General features: G+C 48.4%; 1 protein-coding gene across 2 annotated transcripts in view; it reads right to left on the reverse strand.

Annotated features, from left to right (window-relative positions):
• The window catches only part of ADAM12 (ADAM metallopeptidase domain 12), a 341670-nt gene that overhangs the window by 111062 nt on the left and 212949 nt on the right, over positions 1-17659 (reverse strand). For both annotated transcript variants that reach the window (XM_053207586.1, XM_027063359.2), the window contains exon 5: positions 2277-2353. In XM_053207586.1, coding sequence (XP_053063561.1) covers positions 2277-2353 — 77 coding nt within the window. The remainder of the gene's footprint in view (positions 1-2276; positions 2354-17659) is intronic.

Raw genomic sequence — 17659 nt, forward strand, 5'->3', positions numbered from 1 at the left:
ACTGGCCCCCGACCTCGGGCATTTTCCGGCTTCGGGGGCTTCGCGCATACTGTTCCCTCTGCCAGCAATGTGCTTCCTGCAGGCGCCGCACGGCTCACCCCTCACGTCCTTCGGCGCTGGCACGGGGGACGCGCTCAAGGAACGTGTGCCGAAGAACGAGTAACAGCAGAGCAGCAAATCCAACAACAGCAAGATAGCTCTGTTCTCGTATCAGATCGGCGGGCGTTTCTGAGCTCCGTAGCGTTACTCGGACGGGATACCAAAAGCGCTTTCTAAAAGCAATCGTGCGCAGAAGCGTGCGTGTGTGTGTGCCCTCCACGGAGTGAACCAAAAAGAGATTCGAGTCTCTGCCTCCTGACTTGCGGAGGCAGAAGGATCAGGGGACAGAGCAAGCCGCAGGGTGAACTGCGTGATGTGGCTATTTTTATGAAGATAGACACACACACGCGCGCGCGCACGCACACGCGCAGGGCTTTGCATGCACAGGACAGGCCACAGCTGGCATTTTACCCAGGGGGGGGGGAGGGGGAGGGGGGAGGGTGCGCTTGTTTGTACATATTGTCGGAGTCCAGTGACAAACACTGAGTACAGCAGGTATTTCAGGGATGGGGGAAGATGTCAGGAGAGACGGCGCTCGCCTCCGAGGGCCAGAGTGGAAAGCGAGGTGGCCACGTGGAGGAACAGGGTGGCGGGACTGTCACAACAGCACTCGCTCCTCCGGGGCCTGCGCACGGAGGCACAGAGCGTCCGAGGCCCCCCCGTGCAGCGCAGCAGCGTTTGCAACCGAGAAAAGCTGGAAACCACCTCCGCGCACATGGGGGAGCGCGCGGAGGGGCGCGGCGAATTCAAGCGTATTTGTCAAAGGAAGGAGCCAGCCCCACGTCAGCCGGAAGGGATGGGTGTCAAAGGAGCCAAACACAAAACAAGCTGCTGAGCGAGGCAGGATGCTCTCCGGTGACCTTTGTAAATTGTGCAGGTGGCCGGGGTCAAAAAGCGTGGGTGGCGGCTCGGAAGGACGCACGTTGCGTGTTAACGGAGGGCACGTGGGGGCGGGGACGGGACGGGAGAGGGGGGTGGGGTGGAAGGGGCCGCTCGGCTCTGTGCACCTGACACGCGAGTGAGAGTAAGGGGCGGGCAGAGGGGACACCAGGGCGCGCGGCGGGCACCGGGTGCCCCACGCGGGGACAGGCACCTGCCAGCGTGCCCCTGGGCGCGCGCCGGGCCCCGGGTTCTGGGTCGCGCTGGAGAGCTCCTCACCGCTGCCAGTGTGGCCAGGAAGGCACAGGCCACCGCCGCCCTTTATTAGTCCAGGTGTGTTTGTTACATGTGTCGGGGTTAATGGGAGGCACCGCTTCTGAGAACGCGCCCATTTCCCGCTAACGTTCACTGAGGCTCTGTCTTCATCTGCGGCTAACACCCTGACGAGGGCCAGTGTGGTCACCACCTCCCTCAGATTTGTGGGAGCTTGACTGACCTGTGTGTGTGTGTGTGTGTGTGTGTGTGTGTGTGTGTGTGTAGGCTCCCACATGGGACTCCCAGAGACGTGGCGTTACAGCTGACGCAGGACGCAGCCCTGGTCTCACGGAAGCTGGCACCCAGGCCGTCCTCTCTCTGTCCCCGAAGGCACCCCGGGGCCCAAGCAAAGCAGGGCTTGGGGGATTCAAGCTGTCGGTTCACAAAGGCAGTGAATAAACCCAGGAAAAAGGCCGAGGCAGCTGGAAGTTTGTCAGACAGGCTGGTTTTGCCGGGAAGCGCACGAGAGCCAGCTGGTGGCCAATGAGTGTGGTCTGGAAGGATGAGCTGTACGGGCTCGTCCAGCCACAGAAGAGAACGGTGTCCTGACACGGGCCACAGCCTCGTAGCAGAAGCCCCCACACCCCACGCCTGTATTCAGCTCACCTTGAACTCTGTTAAACTGGTTCCTCTGCTTTGTCTCTTAGCGACAGGAGGCCTGTGCCTGTGTACCAAGCAAGCAGCCCGAACGCCAATACCTGAGGTCCTACCTCTTAACACCGGGAATTACTGAGCACACGGGCCACATAAACGAAAGACAGTCACAAAATCCTAGGGTGGAGTAACTCCGCCGGTTCAGTGGCTCTCGACTGATCAGGCCCGTAGAACCTTCTAGAAAGAGTCTGTGGTGGCAGAGAAACTAAAGCCCCCGGGGCACGCTGTGCTCTTGCGAGCTGTCAGGCGGGCCTTCTCTGCCTTTGCCATTTACTCTCGATGCTCGAGAAGAAGAGGTCGCAGTTGTGGGGCAGACCAGAGCCGCTTACCTGAGGCCAGAGCAAGTGCTGAGGCTGGCTGTGGAACCGGAGGATCCTTGCACGTGTCCGTGGTAGTAACAGTGACCCTGGAAGGAGGAGACAGGAGGCTCAGTCTCGGTGCCTTCTCGCCCGCTCACAACCGCCCCCAATCACCTTCACGCATTGGCAGCTACAGGTGTCTCTTTGGCATGAAATATTGAACCACCGGTCTTAATATTTATTTATTTTCAATTCTATTTATTTTAGAGAGAGCGAGCATGGGGGAGAGGGGCTGGGTGGGGGAGGGAGAGAGGGAGGGAGGGAGAGAGAGAGAGAGAGAGAGACAGAGAGAGAGAGAGAAGCCCAAGCAGGCTCCACACTCAGCACCAACCCTGGGATCATGACCTGGGCTGAAATCAAGAGTCAGACGCTCGACCAGTAAGTCACCCAGGTGCCCCTTAATATTTCATGCTAAACCCAGCGTGACCGACCCAGCCAGGATCTCTGGCACGAGGGCCTGATTTACTTCAGGGTGATCAGTGGGGTGTTAGCTGCGCCCCAGTCCTGCTCTTGTCTCTCTGACACCCTTCGGGAAAGCCCTGACGCGGGGTGCCTCACGAAATCCGGCGGCAGAACAAATCTCACAGGCCCCGCCATTTTTACCCCCCTGTAAATTGTCTTTCGTGACCAGATGGGGAACCGCACGGGGTATTTAAGCACACTGCGAAATGTGATAAAATGAGGCCGAAGCCTAGGGCTTGTGAAAACAGAAAAGCAGATGACAGAGGAGGTGGAGGGGCCCCCCTGCACTGCCCAGGCGGGAGCTGGGAGCCTCTCTCAGCAGGAAAGACAAAATAGGAAGGTCTTCTCCATCCGTGACGAAAATCCCCGTGTGACATGCCTGCAGAACCCACGTCTCAAATAATGTCGCCGTTTGCAAAAAAGAGACCGTGGCACGGACGCTTCCTTACTGAGACGATATCCGTCCAGAATCAACAAGGCAAAGGTTGTGTTGCAGCCTCAGCTAAGAGGCTGACGGGCAGGAAGTGCGGGGCATACTCAGCTGGCCTCATTCACGGCCTCCACATGCCAGCTGCGGGGCCTGGCAGCCAAGGGCAGTGTCGTGGGTGGAGGAGGAGAGGGGGGCTCGTGGGCTCCAGGCCGTCCCTGCTGAGCCCACCTGGGCACGTGGCCCCTCTCCTCATGGCAGGCGGCCCGCTCGCTTTCCCCAGGGCACAGCTTGGTGGCCAGCAGTCCTGCCCAACAAAACCCCAAATTCCCAAGACCACCTTGACTTTGCTAAGAAACAGGACCCCAGGGGTTTGAGTGGCCAATGACATCCAATAACACTTCTTCAAAGGGGTCAAGTTTATCTGTCACTGAGGAGAGGACAAAACTCTGAGACCATCTGAAAGGCAATTCAAGACGGGAGATGAGAAGGCCAGCCACTTGCTGTCTTGACTTTTGTTATTGATTCTAGAAGTTCTCCAAAATTTCAGGACGTTCATACTTGGCCTACTATTATTAACTTACGGTATCTTTTGTTGTAGGAAACAGAAGTCTCCAATTCTTACGTCAAATTTTCCATCTTTCTCTCTATGAAGTTTGCGCATTGCTTAAGGAGACTTTCCTCAAGGTCACGCAGACGTCCTTCTTTATCGTCTATTCCCGTAGTCTTATACTTGGCTCTTTAATCTATCTGGAATTTAGTTTTTGAGGGGTGTGAGGTGAGAATCTAACTTTCCCCCCTAAACTAAGACCCAGTGCTCCTCTCCCACCGTTGGCCCTTTTCTTAGGTTCTGAGCTGCTACCTGCTATATACGGGATGCCCACACATGTACGGAGCCCTGCTTTTGTGTGCCACGAGCTGCTCCACTTGTGACAAACCTCCACTTGTCCCTTCCTGTGCCAACACCACGCTGTTTTAGTTCCTGTTGTTCCATCATACATTTTGATGTCAGGGAGAACGAGTTCTCTGTTTTTGAGTAAGATTAAATTCACATACCATAGAATTCACCTTTTAAAAGCATACGGTTAGTGTGTTAGCACATTCACAATGGGCAGTCACTTCCCTGGGGCCTCCCTTCCTGTCTCAGCTGCTGGCAACCACCAATCGACTTCCTGTCTCTACGGATTTGCTCACTCATTCGTTTTGTGGAAGTGGCATACGACACGTGGCCCTTTGTGCCTGGCCTTCTTTCGCTCAGCATGATGTTTTCAAGGCTCCCTTAGCTGGGAAAGAAATGGGTCATTTCTTTTTATGGCTGAATAATATCACATGGTATGGAAATGCTGGATTTTGCTTATCCATTCATCGGTCAATGGGTATTTGGGTTGTTTCCACTTTTAAGCGAGTGTGAATAGTGCTGCCATGAACATTTGTACACAACGTTCTGGGTGGACACACGCTTTTGGTTCTCTTGGGTACATGCTATGATCTATGATTTGCAGATATTTTCTCCCATTTTGTGGGCTGCCTTTTCATTTTCTCGAGCAGGTCTTTTTGATTTTTTTGATGAGGTCCGTTCTTCCCTTTGGTTGTTTACGTGTTCGTTGTCATACCTAAGAAACCATGGTCTGACCTAGGGTGCTGAAGGTTTCCACCTATGTTTTCTTTTATTAGTTCTACAACTTTAGTTCTTACATTCACACCTTTGATCCGCTTTGTTTTTTTTTTAATTTTTTTAAATGTTTATTTATTTTTGAGACAGAGAGAGACAGAGCATGAATGGGGGAGGGTCAGAGAGAAGGAGGCACAGAATCCGAAGCAGGCTCCAGGCTCCAAGCTGTCAGCACAGAGCCCGACGTGGGGCTCGAACTCACGGACCGTGATATCATGACCTGAGCCGAAGTCGGACGCTTCACCGACTGAGCCACCCAGGCGCCCCTGATCCGCTTTGTTTTTTAAAGCTTATTTATTTACTTTGAGAGACAGCAAGGTGGGGAAGGGCAGAGAGAGAGAGAGAGAGAGGGAGGGGGAGAATCCTGAGCAAGCTCTGCACTGTCAGCATAGAGACTGACGTGGGGATTGAATTTGCAAACTGTCAGATCATGACCTGAGCCAGAGTCGAGAGTCAGATGCTTAACCAACCGAGCCCCCTCCAAGGCTGTTTTTTTTTTGTTTTTTTGTTTTTTTTAATTTGTATATGGCTTGAAGTAGGAGCCCAATTTCACTCTTCTGCATGTGGAGATCCAGGTGTCCCGGAACCATTTATTCAAGGGCTGTCTCGGCAACCTTGTTGAGGGCAGGTTTCCTTCGGTTCTGTTCTTCGCTTCGAATGTTTCTAGGATATTATTGCCTATTTTCTCTTCCAAGTGAATTTCAGAATCAAATTTTAAGCTCTGTAGTAATCCGTTGAGATTATATTGTTAGTATATGAATAATGTGGTTAAGAATCCATCGAGATCCATGTTTCCTGTTCACGTACATGGTATGTTTCCATTAATAAGGCTGTTTTAATGTCCTTCAATCTAGTCCTAGATTTTCTTGCATATTGCTGTTGGAAAGTTTTCATTAGGCTTATTCCAAGGTAGTGGGTAGATACCACAAATGGGATCTTTTTTCTTTTTTCTTTTTTTTTTTTAACGTTTATTCATTTTTGAGACAGAGAGAGACAGAGCATGAACGGGGGAGGGTCAGAGAGAGGGAGACACAGAATCTGAAACAGGCTCCAGGCTCTGAGCTGTCAGCACAGAGCCCGACGCGAGGCTTGAACTCACGGACCGTGAGATCATGACCTGAGCTGAAGTCGGACGCTTAACCGACCGAGCCACCCAGGTGCCGCAGGGATCTTTTTTTCTATTATGTCTTATACATCTTTCTATAACGTCTTCACATTATTTTTATGTCAAGGAAATTTATTTTTAATAAATAAATTTTTAACTTATTTTCCTTTAAAAATAAAGCAATTATTTTTATATAAAGGAAAACTTTAGTTTTTTTTTAAGTTGTCTTGTGTCAGATCATCTTACGAGCTTAGCTTACAGTTTGTATGAACCTGTAGCATATCTTGGATTTTTTAATGTTGTTGATGATATTGACTGCAAACAATGAAGGTTCTGTGGCTCGCTCTGGCCCCCAGACAATGTCGAGGGGTGGGGTGGCGAGGTGCCCAGGGGTGAAGGCAGGTGAGGGAGCTACTCACGGAGGGAAAGCACGCGCAAAGACAGGAGGCCATGGAGGAGGGGTTGGCAATTCAGGGACAAGGGTTAGTTCTCCCTGGCTGGAAGATTCCAGGGCAGGAGCACAGCACTCAAGGCCATGGTGAGGCTGACCTGACCTCTCCAGTGTGCCTGTGGCTTGGGAAGGAGTGCCCAGGGTTGGTGGTGGGGGGACACCTGCCCAGCCTGCCACATCAGGTACCCACCCAGACCTGCTGCCAGCTTGCCTCTTTATTTCCACACGAAATAACTTTTGAAAGGCTCCACGGTCCCCTCTCTCTAGATACTTGGACCTGTTACATGCGAAGGCATGAGAGCAATTCTGTAAACATGAGGGGTCTGTGTACCTGGATTATAATGCCCCAGGGCACCAGAGGGATCCCAGGGAAGGGATTTCAGTCCTGGGTGCCCAGCGTGCATGTCCGAGTGGAGAAGACTCGGAAGACAAAAGGGCAGTAGATGACGTCCAGTTTAGGTGCCCGGGGCCCCCGGAATCTTCGTTTTTGTCTGTTACCCATCATCCATTACAGAACTTGCCTCGCTTTGGAGAATCGTGAAATGTTGCGTTGGCAGCTGAATCTTGGTTAAATAGTGAAAAACCCAATAGTGACAATAATCTTAATTACTGACCTCAGAAATTTCAAACTCATTTGTTCTCAGTCTCCATTTATTTTGTAACAGAGTATTAATCAAACGTACTTTCAAATTAAACACCCAGAAACACAAGCTCATTAAAGCATGAGCTGAGAACAAATTAGTATGAAATTAATTTCCAGTTCACCAACGAGGTTAGAGTACCGCTGACAGAAGAGGTAGGGGTGGATCCTCGCTCTCAGAAACTGATCCCCAAACAATCCCGTCTCTCAGTCACTACCAGAGTTAAGAGCTTATTTCTTGGCCCTAAAACTGCTTTCGTTTACCTTGGGACAGCGATCAAGCCTGCTGTTCACCGCTGACTAATCTAAGAAGTAGTTACCTTCCTCGATTACCAGGCATAATTACTAGCACCCCAAGTTCCAGATTCTCCAGGACAATTATAATATCATGAAGTCTTAATTTTTTTTCAGCAGGATTCATTACGTGCTCCGACAAATGGGGTATCGTTTTTATCACGCAGTCAGTCATGTGGATAGACTCACAGCTAAGAGAGACGTGCCCATCATACCACGTGCCACGTAATTGGCTGGGAATGTGATTACAAAGAGTAGGAGAGAGGTGGCCTCCTGCTCTCTGGGGGGTTTTGCCCTCGGTGGCCGAGGTTGGGGGGGGGGGAGCTGTGCCTGCTCAGGTATCTCCAGGGGACTGTTTGCCCCCATATCCATATCCAAGGGCCATGTTGCCTCCCATCGACTGATGCTAAGAGACAGGAATCCCCCAGGCCTCGTGGACTCGCCAACACTTGGCCGGTTGGATGTGAGTGTGGCCACACCAGGGAGAGACCCAGCAGGCGTCCATCATGCCCAGGGAGGTCCTGGGTTCCTCCTGCAGCTACAGGATCCCAACACTTCCCCTTGCAAACATCCCCAAAGCAACCCCTTTCAACAGCCTCAAGAGTGTCAGCGACCGTCTCCTTTTATCACACTCTTGTCTGTAAAGGCGTCGCCGAACAAGACATTGTCCCATTAGCACGTCGTCTCTGCCTGTTCTGCTGATCCAATGCATTCTCTTTCTACCAACAAAACATAACATAGAAAACAGTCCCAAACATGCATAACCACAAAATTACATCTTTTCCTTTACAAAACCTCTAACTATGTATTTTATATACTTATTACTTAACCTAATGCGTTTCCCCACTCCAGTAAAATAAATTTTCCTTCTGTTTAATCCTATCAATCAAACGTAATGGTGGGTAAGAGGAAGATCGAGTAAGAACCCTTGAGCTCGAAAATAGTAGCCCTCAGCTCTCTGCCATATGGGAAGTGAAATACAAATTCTGTTATCCAACTCTCAGTGGACCAGAAAGAAAGGAATTTTATCTGCTAAATTGCTAACAAAAATGGCCTGACCTTGTGATTAAAAAGGACTGTGAGCAGACAGTCTGTTAGGGAATATGCTGAGTGAAAATTATTTTCAATGCCTCTTTTCTTTGGGAATTTTATAGCATCCCCCCACCCCCACCCTGCACCATATGCAATGGGCCAAACTATCTTGATTTAGTGTTTGAATCACACAATGTTCTAGTCGTAAGGGAGCTTCAGGCCGTCTAAGGCCAGTCTTCCTCTCTTAGGCAGCCCCTTTCCCGAGCAGATGTGGAAACTGAGGCCCTGACTGGTTAAGTGACTGCCTTAGGCCACAGAGTCGGTCGGTGGCACGACAGGAACTGGAATATAGGCCTCTTAATTCCAGGCCAGACGGCTTCCCCCCCGTGTCCTGTTGCCATGAACATGTGCCCTCGTGAGTCTCTCTTTTGGAAAGAAAAACTACCACCTAAAGCCCAAATGCAGACGCACGGCCTTCTCAAGTTCAGCAGAGGCCACTGCAAAAGGCGTTCAGGGAATCCTAGGAAAGTGAAGTCATTTCCAAACCCGCAGACAGTCCTGTGGATGGAAGGGGTACGAGGGTGAGTGTGTGTGTGTGTGTGTGTGTGTGTGTGTGTGTGTGCGTGTCCGAGTGGAAGCACGTGCACACGTGTGTATGTATGTGGGCATACGTGTGTGCACACGTGTGTGTGTCTGAGTCGTTGGCTCGCATTTCCGCATGGCCGTGGTCTGGGCTTTGCTCTCTCGTGTGGAACATCAGGCCCCCACATACCACACGTTAGCTTGAGACTAAAACAAGGTGACAGTGCGTTCAAGCAAAGGAGAAAGTGATTTTGCAGCCCTGCGTGTGTCTCTGGCTGGGCTACGTTACGCTTAGCCTTGAGAGCGTGCGGGACGGGATCGCAGAGAAATAAGTCACCACACCCACACTCCCAGGGCTACTTCGGCTCTCAGCTCTAACAAGAACCACGTCTGGTTAAACGACTATAAAGGACGGACCTCAGGGGCCATTCACATTATTTTGCTGCGCTGGAATTCTGCATCAGAGAACAGCACATGCTTAAGAAATCATGTTCACGTTCCTCGGGACCTCCCAGCCAACTGGGCCTGGAAACAGCATGTCTGCAACAGAGAGAGCACGAGATGGCTCTTGAGTTGCAAGTCTGGGGATTTGAGACTTAAGAGGCTCAGTTTTTAATCTGCAAAATGGGAGTGACCCTTAACTGCCCAGGGTTTGGGGGGATCAAATACACATTACACAGGGAAGCAGTCTGAAATGGAAGGCACCGTGATAGAGCTCGACTATGAAAATACGTTATTTGAAACCCATTAGGCCATTAACTCGATTTTCCACTGTGCTAAGCCCGAGCTCTGCGTATTTTTGCTGAATGAACGTATGTGAGAACAACAGGCACAACGGACAGAAGGGGGCTGATTTTCCGCACGGGTTTCTAACTCTCAGCTCCAAATCCGCTTGCATGCTGTGTGGGACTTTACAGAACACATGAAAACGAGCAGAAGGGGCCTGGTGAGAGCCAGGGTGGGGAGACGGAGGGGCCGGTGGCCACTTTTCAGGGACACACGCACCTTAAGATCTGTGCTCAGCACAGCACAGCACATCCCCCGCCCTTCCTGCCTGCAGCCCGCAGTTCACTTTCTCATCCCGCTATCACGATATAGAGGGACTTCCAAAGGGACATATGGTCCAGGGTGGTTACGAATTGTTGTGGATCGATCGAAACAGAGCAGTGGCTGCAGCTGGCTTGCTTTTCCAAAGGACTGTGTGCCAGGGTCAGTGTCTGTTTCATGTTCAGATTCACGGCCGGTTAAGCGCTACAGCTGGGATGTGAACCTGGGCAGTCTGCCTCCCTGGCTTGTGGTCCTAACCTTGCATATACCACCTCCAGACAGAAGGCCTCGCTCAGAGCCTTCCCCTTCGGACAGCTTTAGCAAAGGAAAGTCACCCAAACCTGGGATTCCTCTGGGAACTCATTCCAGATTCCACATGGATTTGGCTCTTCCGTTGTTTGGCTCCTGAAGTATCCTTGCCATGAGCCCATCATGTCATCTGCGGTCAGACTCTGTGCTCCCTGAGGGCAGGGATTGTGTCCTCCTCCCTTCTATAAACTGCCACGAAGCACTGGACCTTCACTGATCTCGGTTCAGTCCGGGCTTTGAAGCGATGCACTTGGCCAACGCCCAGAGGGCTGTTTGGACCCGTCCTTCTCCCACATTCCAGGACTATGGGCCAGCAGGACATCCTCTGCTCTCCCCCAGAAGCCTTTGCTGGGTGTCTCCTTGCAAATGAATGCTAGTCCATTCCCTAATTCACTTGCTACAGCTTTACAGACTGATTCCATTGCAACAGACGTCAGAGCCAGGAACCCATAACAGAGACCCTCCAACGTTCCAAGTGAATCAGAGGCAGTTGTATCACAGAGGCTGGGAGCTCAGATGCTAGAGTCAGACCACGCGGGCTTGAATCCTTATTAGCCGTGGGCTTGGTCTAGTTACCGAACCCCTGTAGGTCTCAGATTCCTCATCTGGGTATAAAAATAGCCAAAATGGATTTATTGTGAGGATCAAACCACAAAACACATGAAAAGCACTTTATACCATGCCTTGTGTATTGCTGATGCTTCCTCAATGTTAGCTGGCATATCGGACACCCAACACACATTTGTTGTTGAGCAAGCATGTGAATGAATGAATGAATGAATGAACTCACACATGCAGAAGAGGAAGGTATGTCACCATTGATGAATGTGAATACTGGTCTAAGAAGTTTGGCCTTGATTGAAGGAGGATTGGGGAAGCTATTGGCGATTTAGGGTCAAAGTAAGTGCAACAGGGAATGGCATACAGAGAAAGATATCCTAGAAGGACTGGTGAGGCAGGAAGAGGGGCCGGATTGAACCTAGGTGAGACTGGGAGTGAGGGGAAAATGTCGGGTGGCTCTGGCGTCTTCCGGCTGGGCAGAAGGCAGGACCTACATTGGAAGAGCAGGAATGTCCGTGGACAGGGAAAGGGTGGTATATGCAGTGGGACAGGGTCACCATGGGATGTGGGCAGCACCTCCATCGGTGGGAGAACAGAGCAGCCCTCTGGGAGACAGGCAAGTCGGGAAGAGTGGATGGACGGGATGAGTATAGAGTTCAGTGAAAGCAGGGAAATTAAATCCATTTCAAAGCGTTTCTTGAGAGCCCGGTAACGAGCCTTGCTCACACCTGCTACACTTACGGGATGTGAATGACCTGGGACTTCCCTCCTACATCCAGAATCATCTCTTCATACATGTCTGCTGGCCTCTGTCATGGAATGAGGTTGACTCCTGACATGCTCAGTCCAAGCCAGAGATTCCACTCCTCTTTGAGAGGAAACATTTGCCATGGAAGTGGATGGGACATCACCCAAATGATCCTTCTGACCAAAATATTGGATTCCACACCTATCTGATGCCCAGCCTCAGTTAACACTGACTGGTCTCCCATTGGCATCTGCCAAGCAAATGTTTTCATAAGTTTTTCCAATGAGAAACACATACAACAAATGGAATCTTTCTGGGTATGGCTCACGAGTATAAGGTCAGACATTTTCCCTTCTCCGTCTCCACGGTCCCGGCCCCAGCAGCCATCTCCTCTCCTCTGGGCTTTAGGCTTTTCCACAAGAACAGCTGCCTGATCTTCCTGGATCCCTGCTCCTGCTTTCTCTGAGGACCTCTTCATGTTGTGGCCAGTGGCTCTCTCAAAGCCTGCCCTGGTCATGACACCCCCAGGGTTGAGATCTCCTATGGCTTCCCAATGTTCCTCCATGACAAACAAATATATCACCGTGGCCTCCAAGGCCTCCACAGTCTGGCCCCTGTCGCTTTCTAAACACTTCCCCGCCTGTAAGTAAAGCTCAGCATCACACTGGAATATCCTTCCCTCTCCGGCCCCCGCCCTGGTTCGTCCCTCCTCAACCTTTAGATCTCAGTTCACACGCTCCTTCCTCCATGAAGACTTCCATGATCGCTTAAGACCAGATGGAGACCCTCAGCCTTCCCTTCAGCACACTTAGGGAAGATGTCGATTAGGTTTGATATGCTTAGAAAAATATCAGTCTCCTTCCTCCAGCCCCACGTGGGTCCCCTTGTCTATTCTGAACCCTTGCTGTACCCTCGGTGGTGGTCATAGTGCCTGGCCCAGCGGGGGTGCTCAGTTAGCACACGTGCAGCAGCTGGGTGCATTTCTACGGAACATTCAGGAGGCTTCTGGAGGGCTATTCTGGCCTTTCCCAGAGTCTTCTGGGATGCAAGGGCACAAATGTCGTGTGCACAGTCCCTCGCAGCCCTTATGAAAAGTAACAATATAAAACATAATCTTCCCTCAGATGTGGTCAACAAAGGATAAAGCCACAAATATTTCATCCTGTCAGGGCAATAGAGAGATAAAAGACAAGCGATTAATTCCAAAATTAAACTCAGCCACTACTCTGCCTGTCAACCAGCTTACACTGATGGTTGAGAGATGAAATCTAAAAAAAAAAAAAAAAAAAAAAAAAAAAGATGGTACCATGGCCAAGAGTGGTTCTTATTTTATGTATAATCTTAAATTTAGGAAAATTCATTGTGTGCTGACTTTAGGGGATAAGAAGATGAGTCTGCAGATTTCTTTTTTTGTTTTGCAGCCTGATTAAAAAAAAAAAAAAACAAAAAACCCAAAACTGTGTCTGTCTCCTCACCATGAAAGACAAGACAAGGTCATGGACTCTCCTAAAGGGGTTTCTGCTGGAATGAGCAGCTGTCTGGGGCTGTGGGTTCTCTTTAGTGGCTAAGGCTGTTCACTCCTTATCTCTACAGTGACGTGGCTGGAGGCTCAGGATGGGATCAAAGGAATGGGAGATAGGAGATGCTCGATTATAAAACAGGCCCCTCTTTTTCTTTTCAAAAAAATTTTTTTTAACATTTATTCATTTTTGAGAGACAGAGTACAAGCGGGGGTTGGGGCAGAGAGAGAGGGAGACACAGAATCCGAAGCAGGCTCCGGGCTCCGAGCTGTCAGCACAGAGCCCGACGAGGGGCTCGAACTCACAAACCACAAGGTCATGACCTGAGCCAGAGTCGGACACCCAACCGACTGAGCCACCCAGAAGCCCCAAGTCCTTCTTTGTCTAACTGTAAAAGCAATACTTGCTTGTTGTTTCTGGAAGTCTGGGGTGGGGGTGGGGGTTTGCCAATTAACCTCCGGTTGTGAGATCCAAAGAATCAGATGAAGATCAAAATATACTTCCGGCTTCTTTACCTTCAACAAAAGGGGCTTCTGGTATATTCTGTTAGAGGATACTGCTTAGGTCTCGGTAGAACTGAGGCATTGTGCAATTTCCAACCTTCATCTCTACTGCTCTGTCCTTGCTAGCCAAGCCTCGGGGCCCATCCTGAGGAGGGTCTGGGTTGCACAATACTGTTGCTGAGAACACTCCATGGAGGAGTGGGCAAGCCTCAGCCACCATGAGGGACTAAGGGAAGACAGCAAGACTAGGCTCATGGCCCTTCCAAGCACGGGCTCCGCTGCTCCCCAGTGAGCAGAGACCAGGGTTCTCAGGCCTGCTTGCTCCTACTGCCCTTTCCTTAAAAAGAGACTTCCAGGGGGGCTCAGTCAGTTAAGCGTCTGACTCTCGATTTCAGCTCAGGTCACGATCTCGTGATTTGTGGGTCCGAGCCCCGTGTGAGGCTCTGTGCTGATAATGCAGAGCCTGCTTGGGATTCTCTCTCTGCTCCTCTCCCTAAGACCCTCTCCCTCCCACCCTTTCTCTTTCTCAAAATAATAATAAAAAAGGACACTTCCATGCAGAGGAGTGAGGGGTGGGTAGAGGGATGGGGCAGACATTTGCCCATCTATACAGTGACCTTGTAGACAAATGAGAAGAAAGAAAAATACAATCCCTCCCCCATATACACACAACAGTCACAGAAAACAGAAAAATGCACTTTCCCCCTAGAGAGACGACTACTGTTAGCATTCTGATACACCACCATCCAGCTAGTCTCTAAAATGCCTACATTCCAAGCCTTCTGCTCCCACCCTCCGAGTCCCTAACCAACCCGGCAGCTGTCAGGCCCTTGTTCTTGTTGTTGTTTTTTAATGTTTATTTATTTTTAAGAGACAGAGAGAAACAGATCACAAGTGGGGGAGGGACAGAGAGAGAAGGAGATACAGGACCCAAAGCAGGCTCCAGGCTCTGAGCTGTCAGCACAGAGCCCGATGCGGGGCTCGAACTCACAAAGCGCAAGATGATGATCTGAGCCAAGGTCGGACGCTTAACCGACTGAGCCACCCAGGCGCCCCTGTCAGGCCCTTGTTTACCTAGTCCTGTATCTCTCCTTCTCTCATAGCATATTTGCCTTCTCAAATGAGAAGAAAGGGCAAAAAACTGCCCAAGAATAGGAAAATTAGGAAGAGATTGAAACTAAAACCACCAAACTGGTAAAATGATGTTGGAAGCACATCTCACACGCTCTGGGTGTGTCCATGTTAGCTGAGTACCGCTCGCCCTCATACATGACGGATGTGTGGAGAACTCAAGCCTATTGCCACGGTATTTCTAAGCTCTCTTCTTCCTGCTTCTATCTGGAACAGCAATTACACTGTGGGGATTGCCTCAGAGATAACTACAAAAGCATATTTTAAATGAGAGCATCCTAGGAGAAAAAAGAGAGAGAAAAAAAGAGAAAGTCAAGTGTGAAGTTACGGCACTGATTATTACTTATATCTGAGGTCAATCCTCAGGCCTTCTTCATTTTTGACCTCCAGCTTTCTCCTGGACTCCAGATTCATGAACACCTTTACTTGGCTGTCCCACGACCAACTCAACAGGGACAAACCCATCCTCATTGTCCCCTATGCCTTCCCAAGCCAACAAGTGCTCCTTAATGGTGCCAGAGAAAATACATGGTCCAGTGGAGAGCCCAAGCAGAAGGAACCAAGCCCTGGTGGCACCTCCCTTGTTCACTGTCACCGGATCTTGCCTCTTCAAGCTTTCTTGCCTCGAACCAGCTCCATCCATCTGTCGGCGAAACCTTCATCAACCACCTTGGGCCCCTAACAGACTTTCTTGCCTTCGGCCTGCCAGTAACTCTGCCAATCTTTCTTCCATTCTGCCATCAGAGAGCCTTTCTAAAGCACAGAACCGAACAATGCCATTCCCCTGTATGAAAACTTCCCATAGCTTCCAATTTTCAGTAAGATAGAGTCAAACCTCTTTAGTACCAAAGGGTTTCACCCAACCTTTCTCTTCTATACTCGTTCTTAGAGAGTTAGATATCATTTCTTTAGTGAAATGGTTTCCAACGAGTTAAAACTAACCATGGCCTTGCCGAGGCTCCAGTGGTATTTTGTACATACCTCCTATGGTAGCAATTATATTAAAGCATAAGTATTTTCACATCTTGTAAACATCCTACCTTTTGAGTAGAATTTATATGCCGAAGAATATGTTTTATTCAACCTATATCCTCATATCCTAACAGTTTCTGCACACAGAAGGTGGCTAATAAATGTTTGCTGGGTGAATGAATACATGAATGAATGAATCGTTTTTGGAAAGTCTAGTCTATGTAAGATGACGTGTGAAGCTCTACGGGGTTAGAAAGGAGATACAAGAAACATTCCCCACCCACGAGAGCTCTTATAATCTACATAATAAATACCATGGACTATATTTGAAGAAATAATATCAAACATAATAATATTTTTCATCTAAAGATAATAATACATAAAACTGTATTATTAGATATACTGATATTGAACTATCTTTGCATTTCTCGGATAAGTACCATTTGGTCATAAAGTATTTTCAAAAATATGTGCTGGACATGATTTGTAAATATTTTACTTAGGATTTTTGCCACTATGTTCATAATTGAAGCTAGTCTATAATATTCATGTTGTGGATGTTCTTTTTCTGATTTTCGTAGTTACTCTCTTTTCCCTTAAATTTTTTTTTTTTAATTCTTAGTAACTATTTCTTCTTTATAGGTTTGGTAAAAGTTACCTGAGAAAATATTTGGGCTTGATATTATTTTGGGGGGTGGGAAGATTTAAAAATCATTTTTCTCTTTTAGAGGGCCAGCGGGCAGGGGAGAGAGAAAAAGGGAGACGGGGAGAAAATCCCAAGCAGTCCCTATGTTCAGCGCGGAGCCCAATGTGGGGCTTGATCCCACAACCCTGGGATCAAGACCTCAGCTGAAATCAAGAGTCAGATGCTCAACTGACTGAGCCGCCCAGGCACCCCCAGAATTTACATTTTTAAGAAATGGTTAGTATTGTCGATAACATTCTTGTGATTCTCAGAATCTCTGTACGGCAATAGTGACATCTATCCTTGTGTTAATACCGTTGCTTGGGAATTCTTCTTTCTTCTTGATTAGATTTAGGTTTTGTTCGTTTTATTAATATTTTCAAAGAACCACCTTTTGGCCTAAATAATTCTCTCCATCCTTTTGGCCTTCCTTCTCATTAGTTTCTGCTCATCTATTAAAATCTTCATTTCTGAGAGAGGTATATTTAAATCTCCCTCTCTGGTTGTGAATTTGTCAGTTTATTGTAACTGTTTTGATTATTGCTTCACATGTTTTGAGGCTATTTTATTGGTATGTGTAGTTTCACAAGTATTTTTCCATCCTTTCGAATTGCTCCTTTTATCGTTAAGCAATCAGTCCCTTTATCCATAATAATGTCTTTTTTTGGCCTTATGATCTAGGTTGCCTGATGTTAATACTACGACAGTAGCTTTCTTTGGGTTAATATCTGTCTACTATATATTTTCCATTCCTTTCAGAACCATGTTGTATTTTGAGTGTGAATCTTGTAAAAATTATGTAGCTGGATTTCATTTTAAGTTCTAAGCAGATAATCTGTTTTTACTTTAACAAACAGATTCAGTCTATTTACATATAATTAGAGTAATATGTTGACTCATTTTTAGCTAATTATTTTGTGTTTTATATTTACTCTGCCTTTCAAATCCTTTTCCTTCTTTCCTGCCCTCCACTGAGCTGATATACTATTTTTGTGACCATCTATTGTTTGGAATTATACATTCTGCTTTCCTATTCTTTTAGCGGTTATACTTAAATTAGCAAGATACATATTTATCAAAATCTCAAGTTAATCAGTGTCTCTATTATTCGCCAGCACAATACAAATTCTTAAACTGTTTTAAATGTTTGCTCATCTTGTCTTAAAACATCCAAATTTAGTCATTATTGTTGTAATTATTATCTTAAATAGC

This window comes from Acinonyx jubatus, chromosome D2 (genome assembly GCF_027475565.1).
Source record: "Acinonyx jubatus isolate Ajub_Pintada_27869175 chromosome D2, VMU_Ajub_asm_v1.0, whole genome shotgun sequence".
Taxonomy (NCBI): Eukaryota; Metazoa; Chordata; class Mammalia; order Carnivora; family Felidae; genus Acinonyx; species Acinonyx jubatus.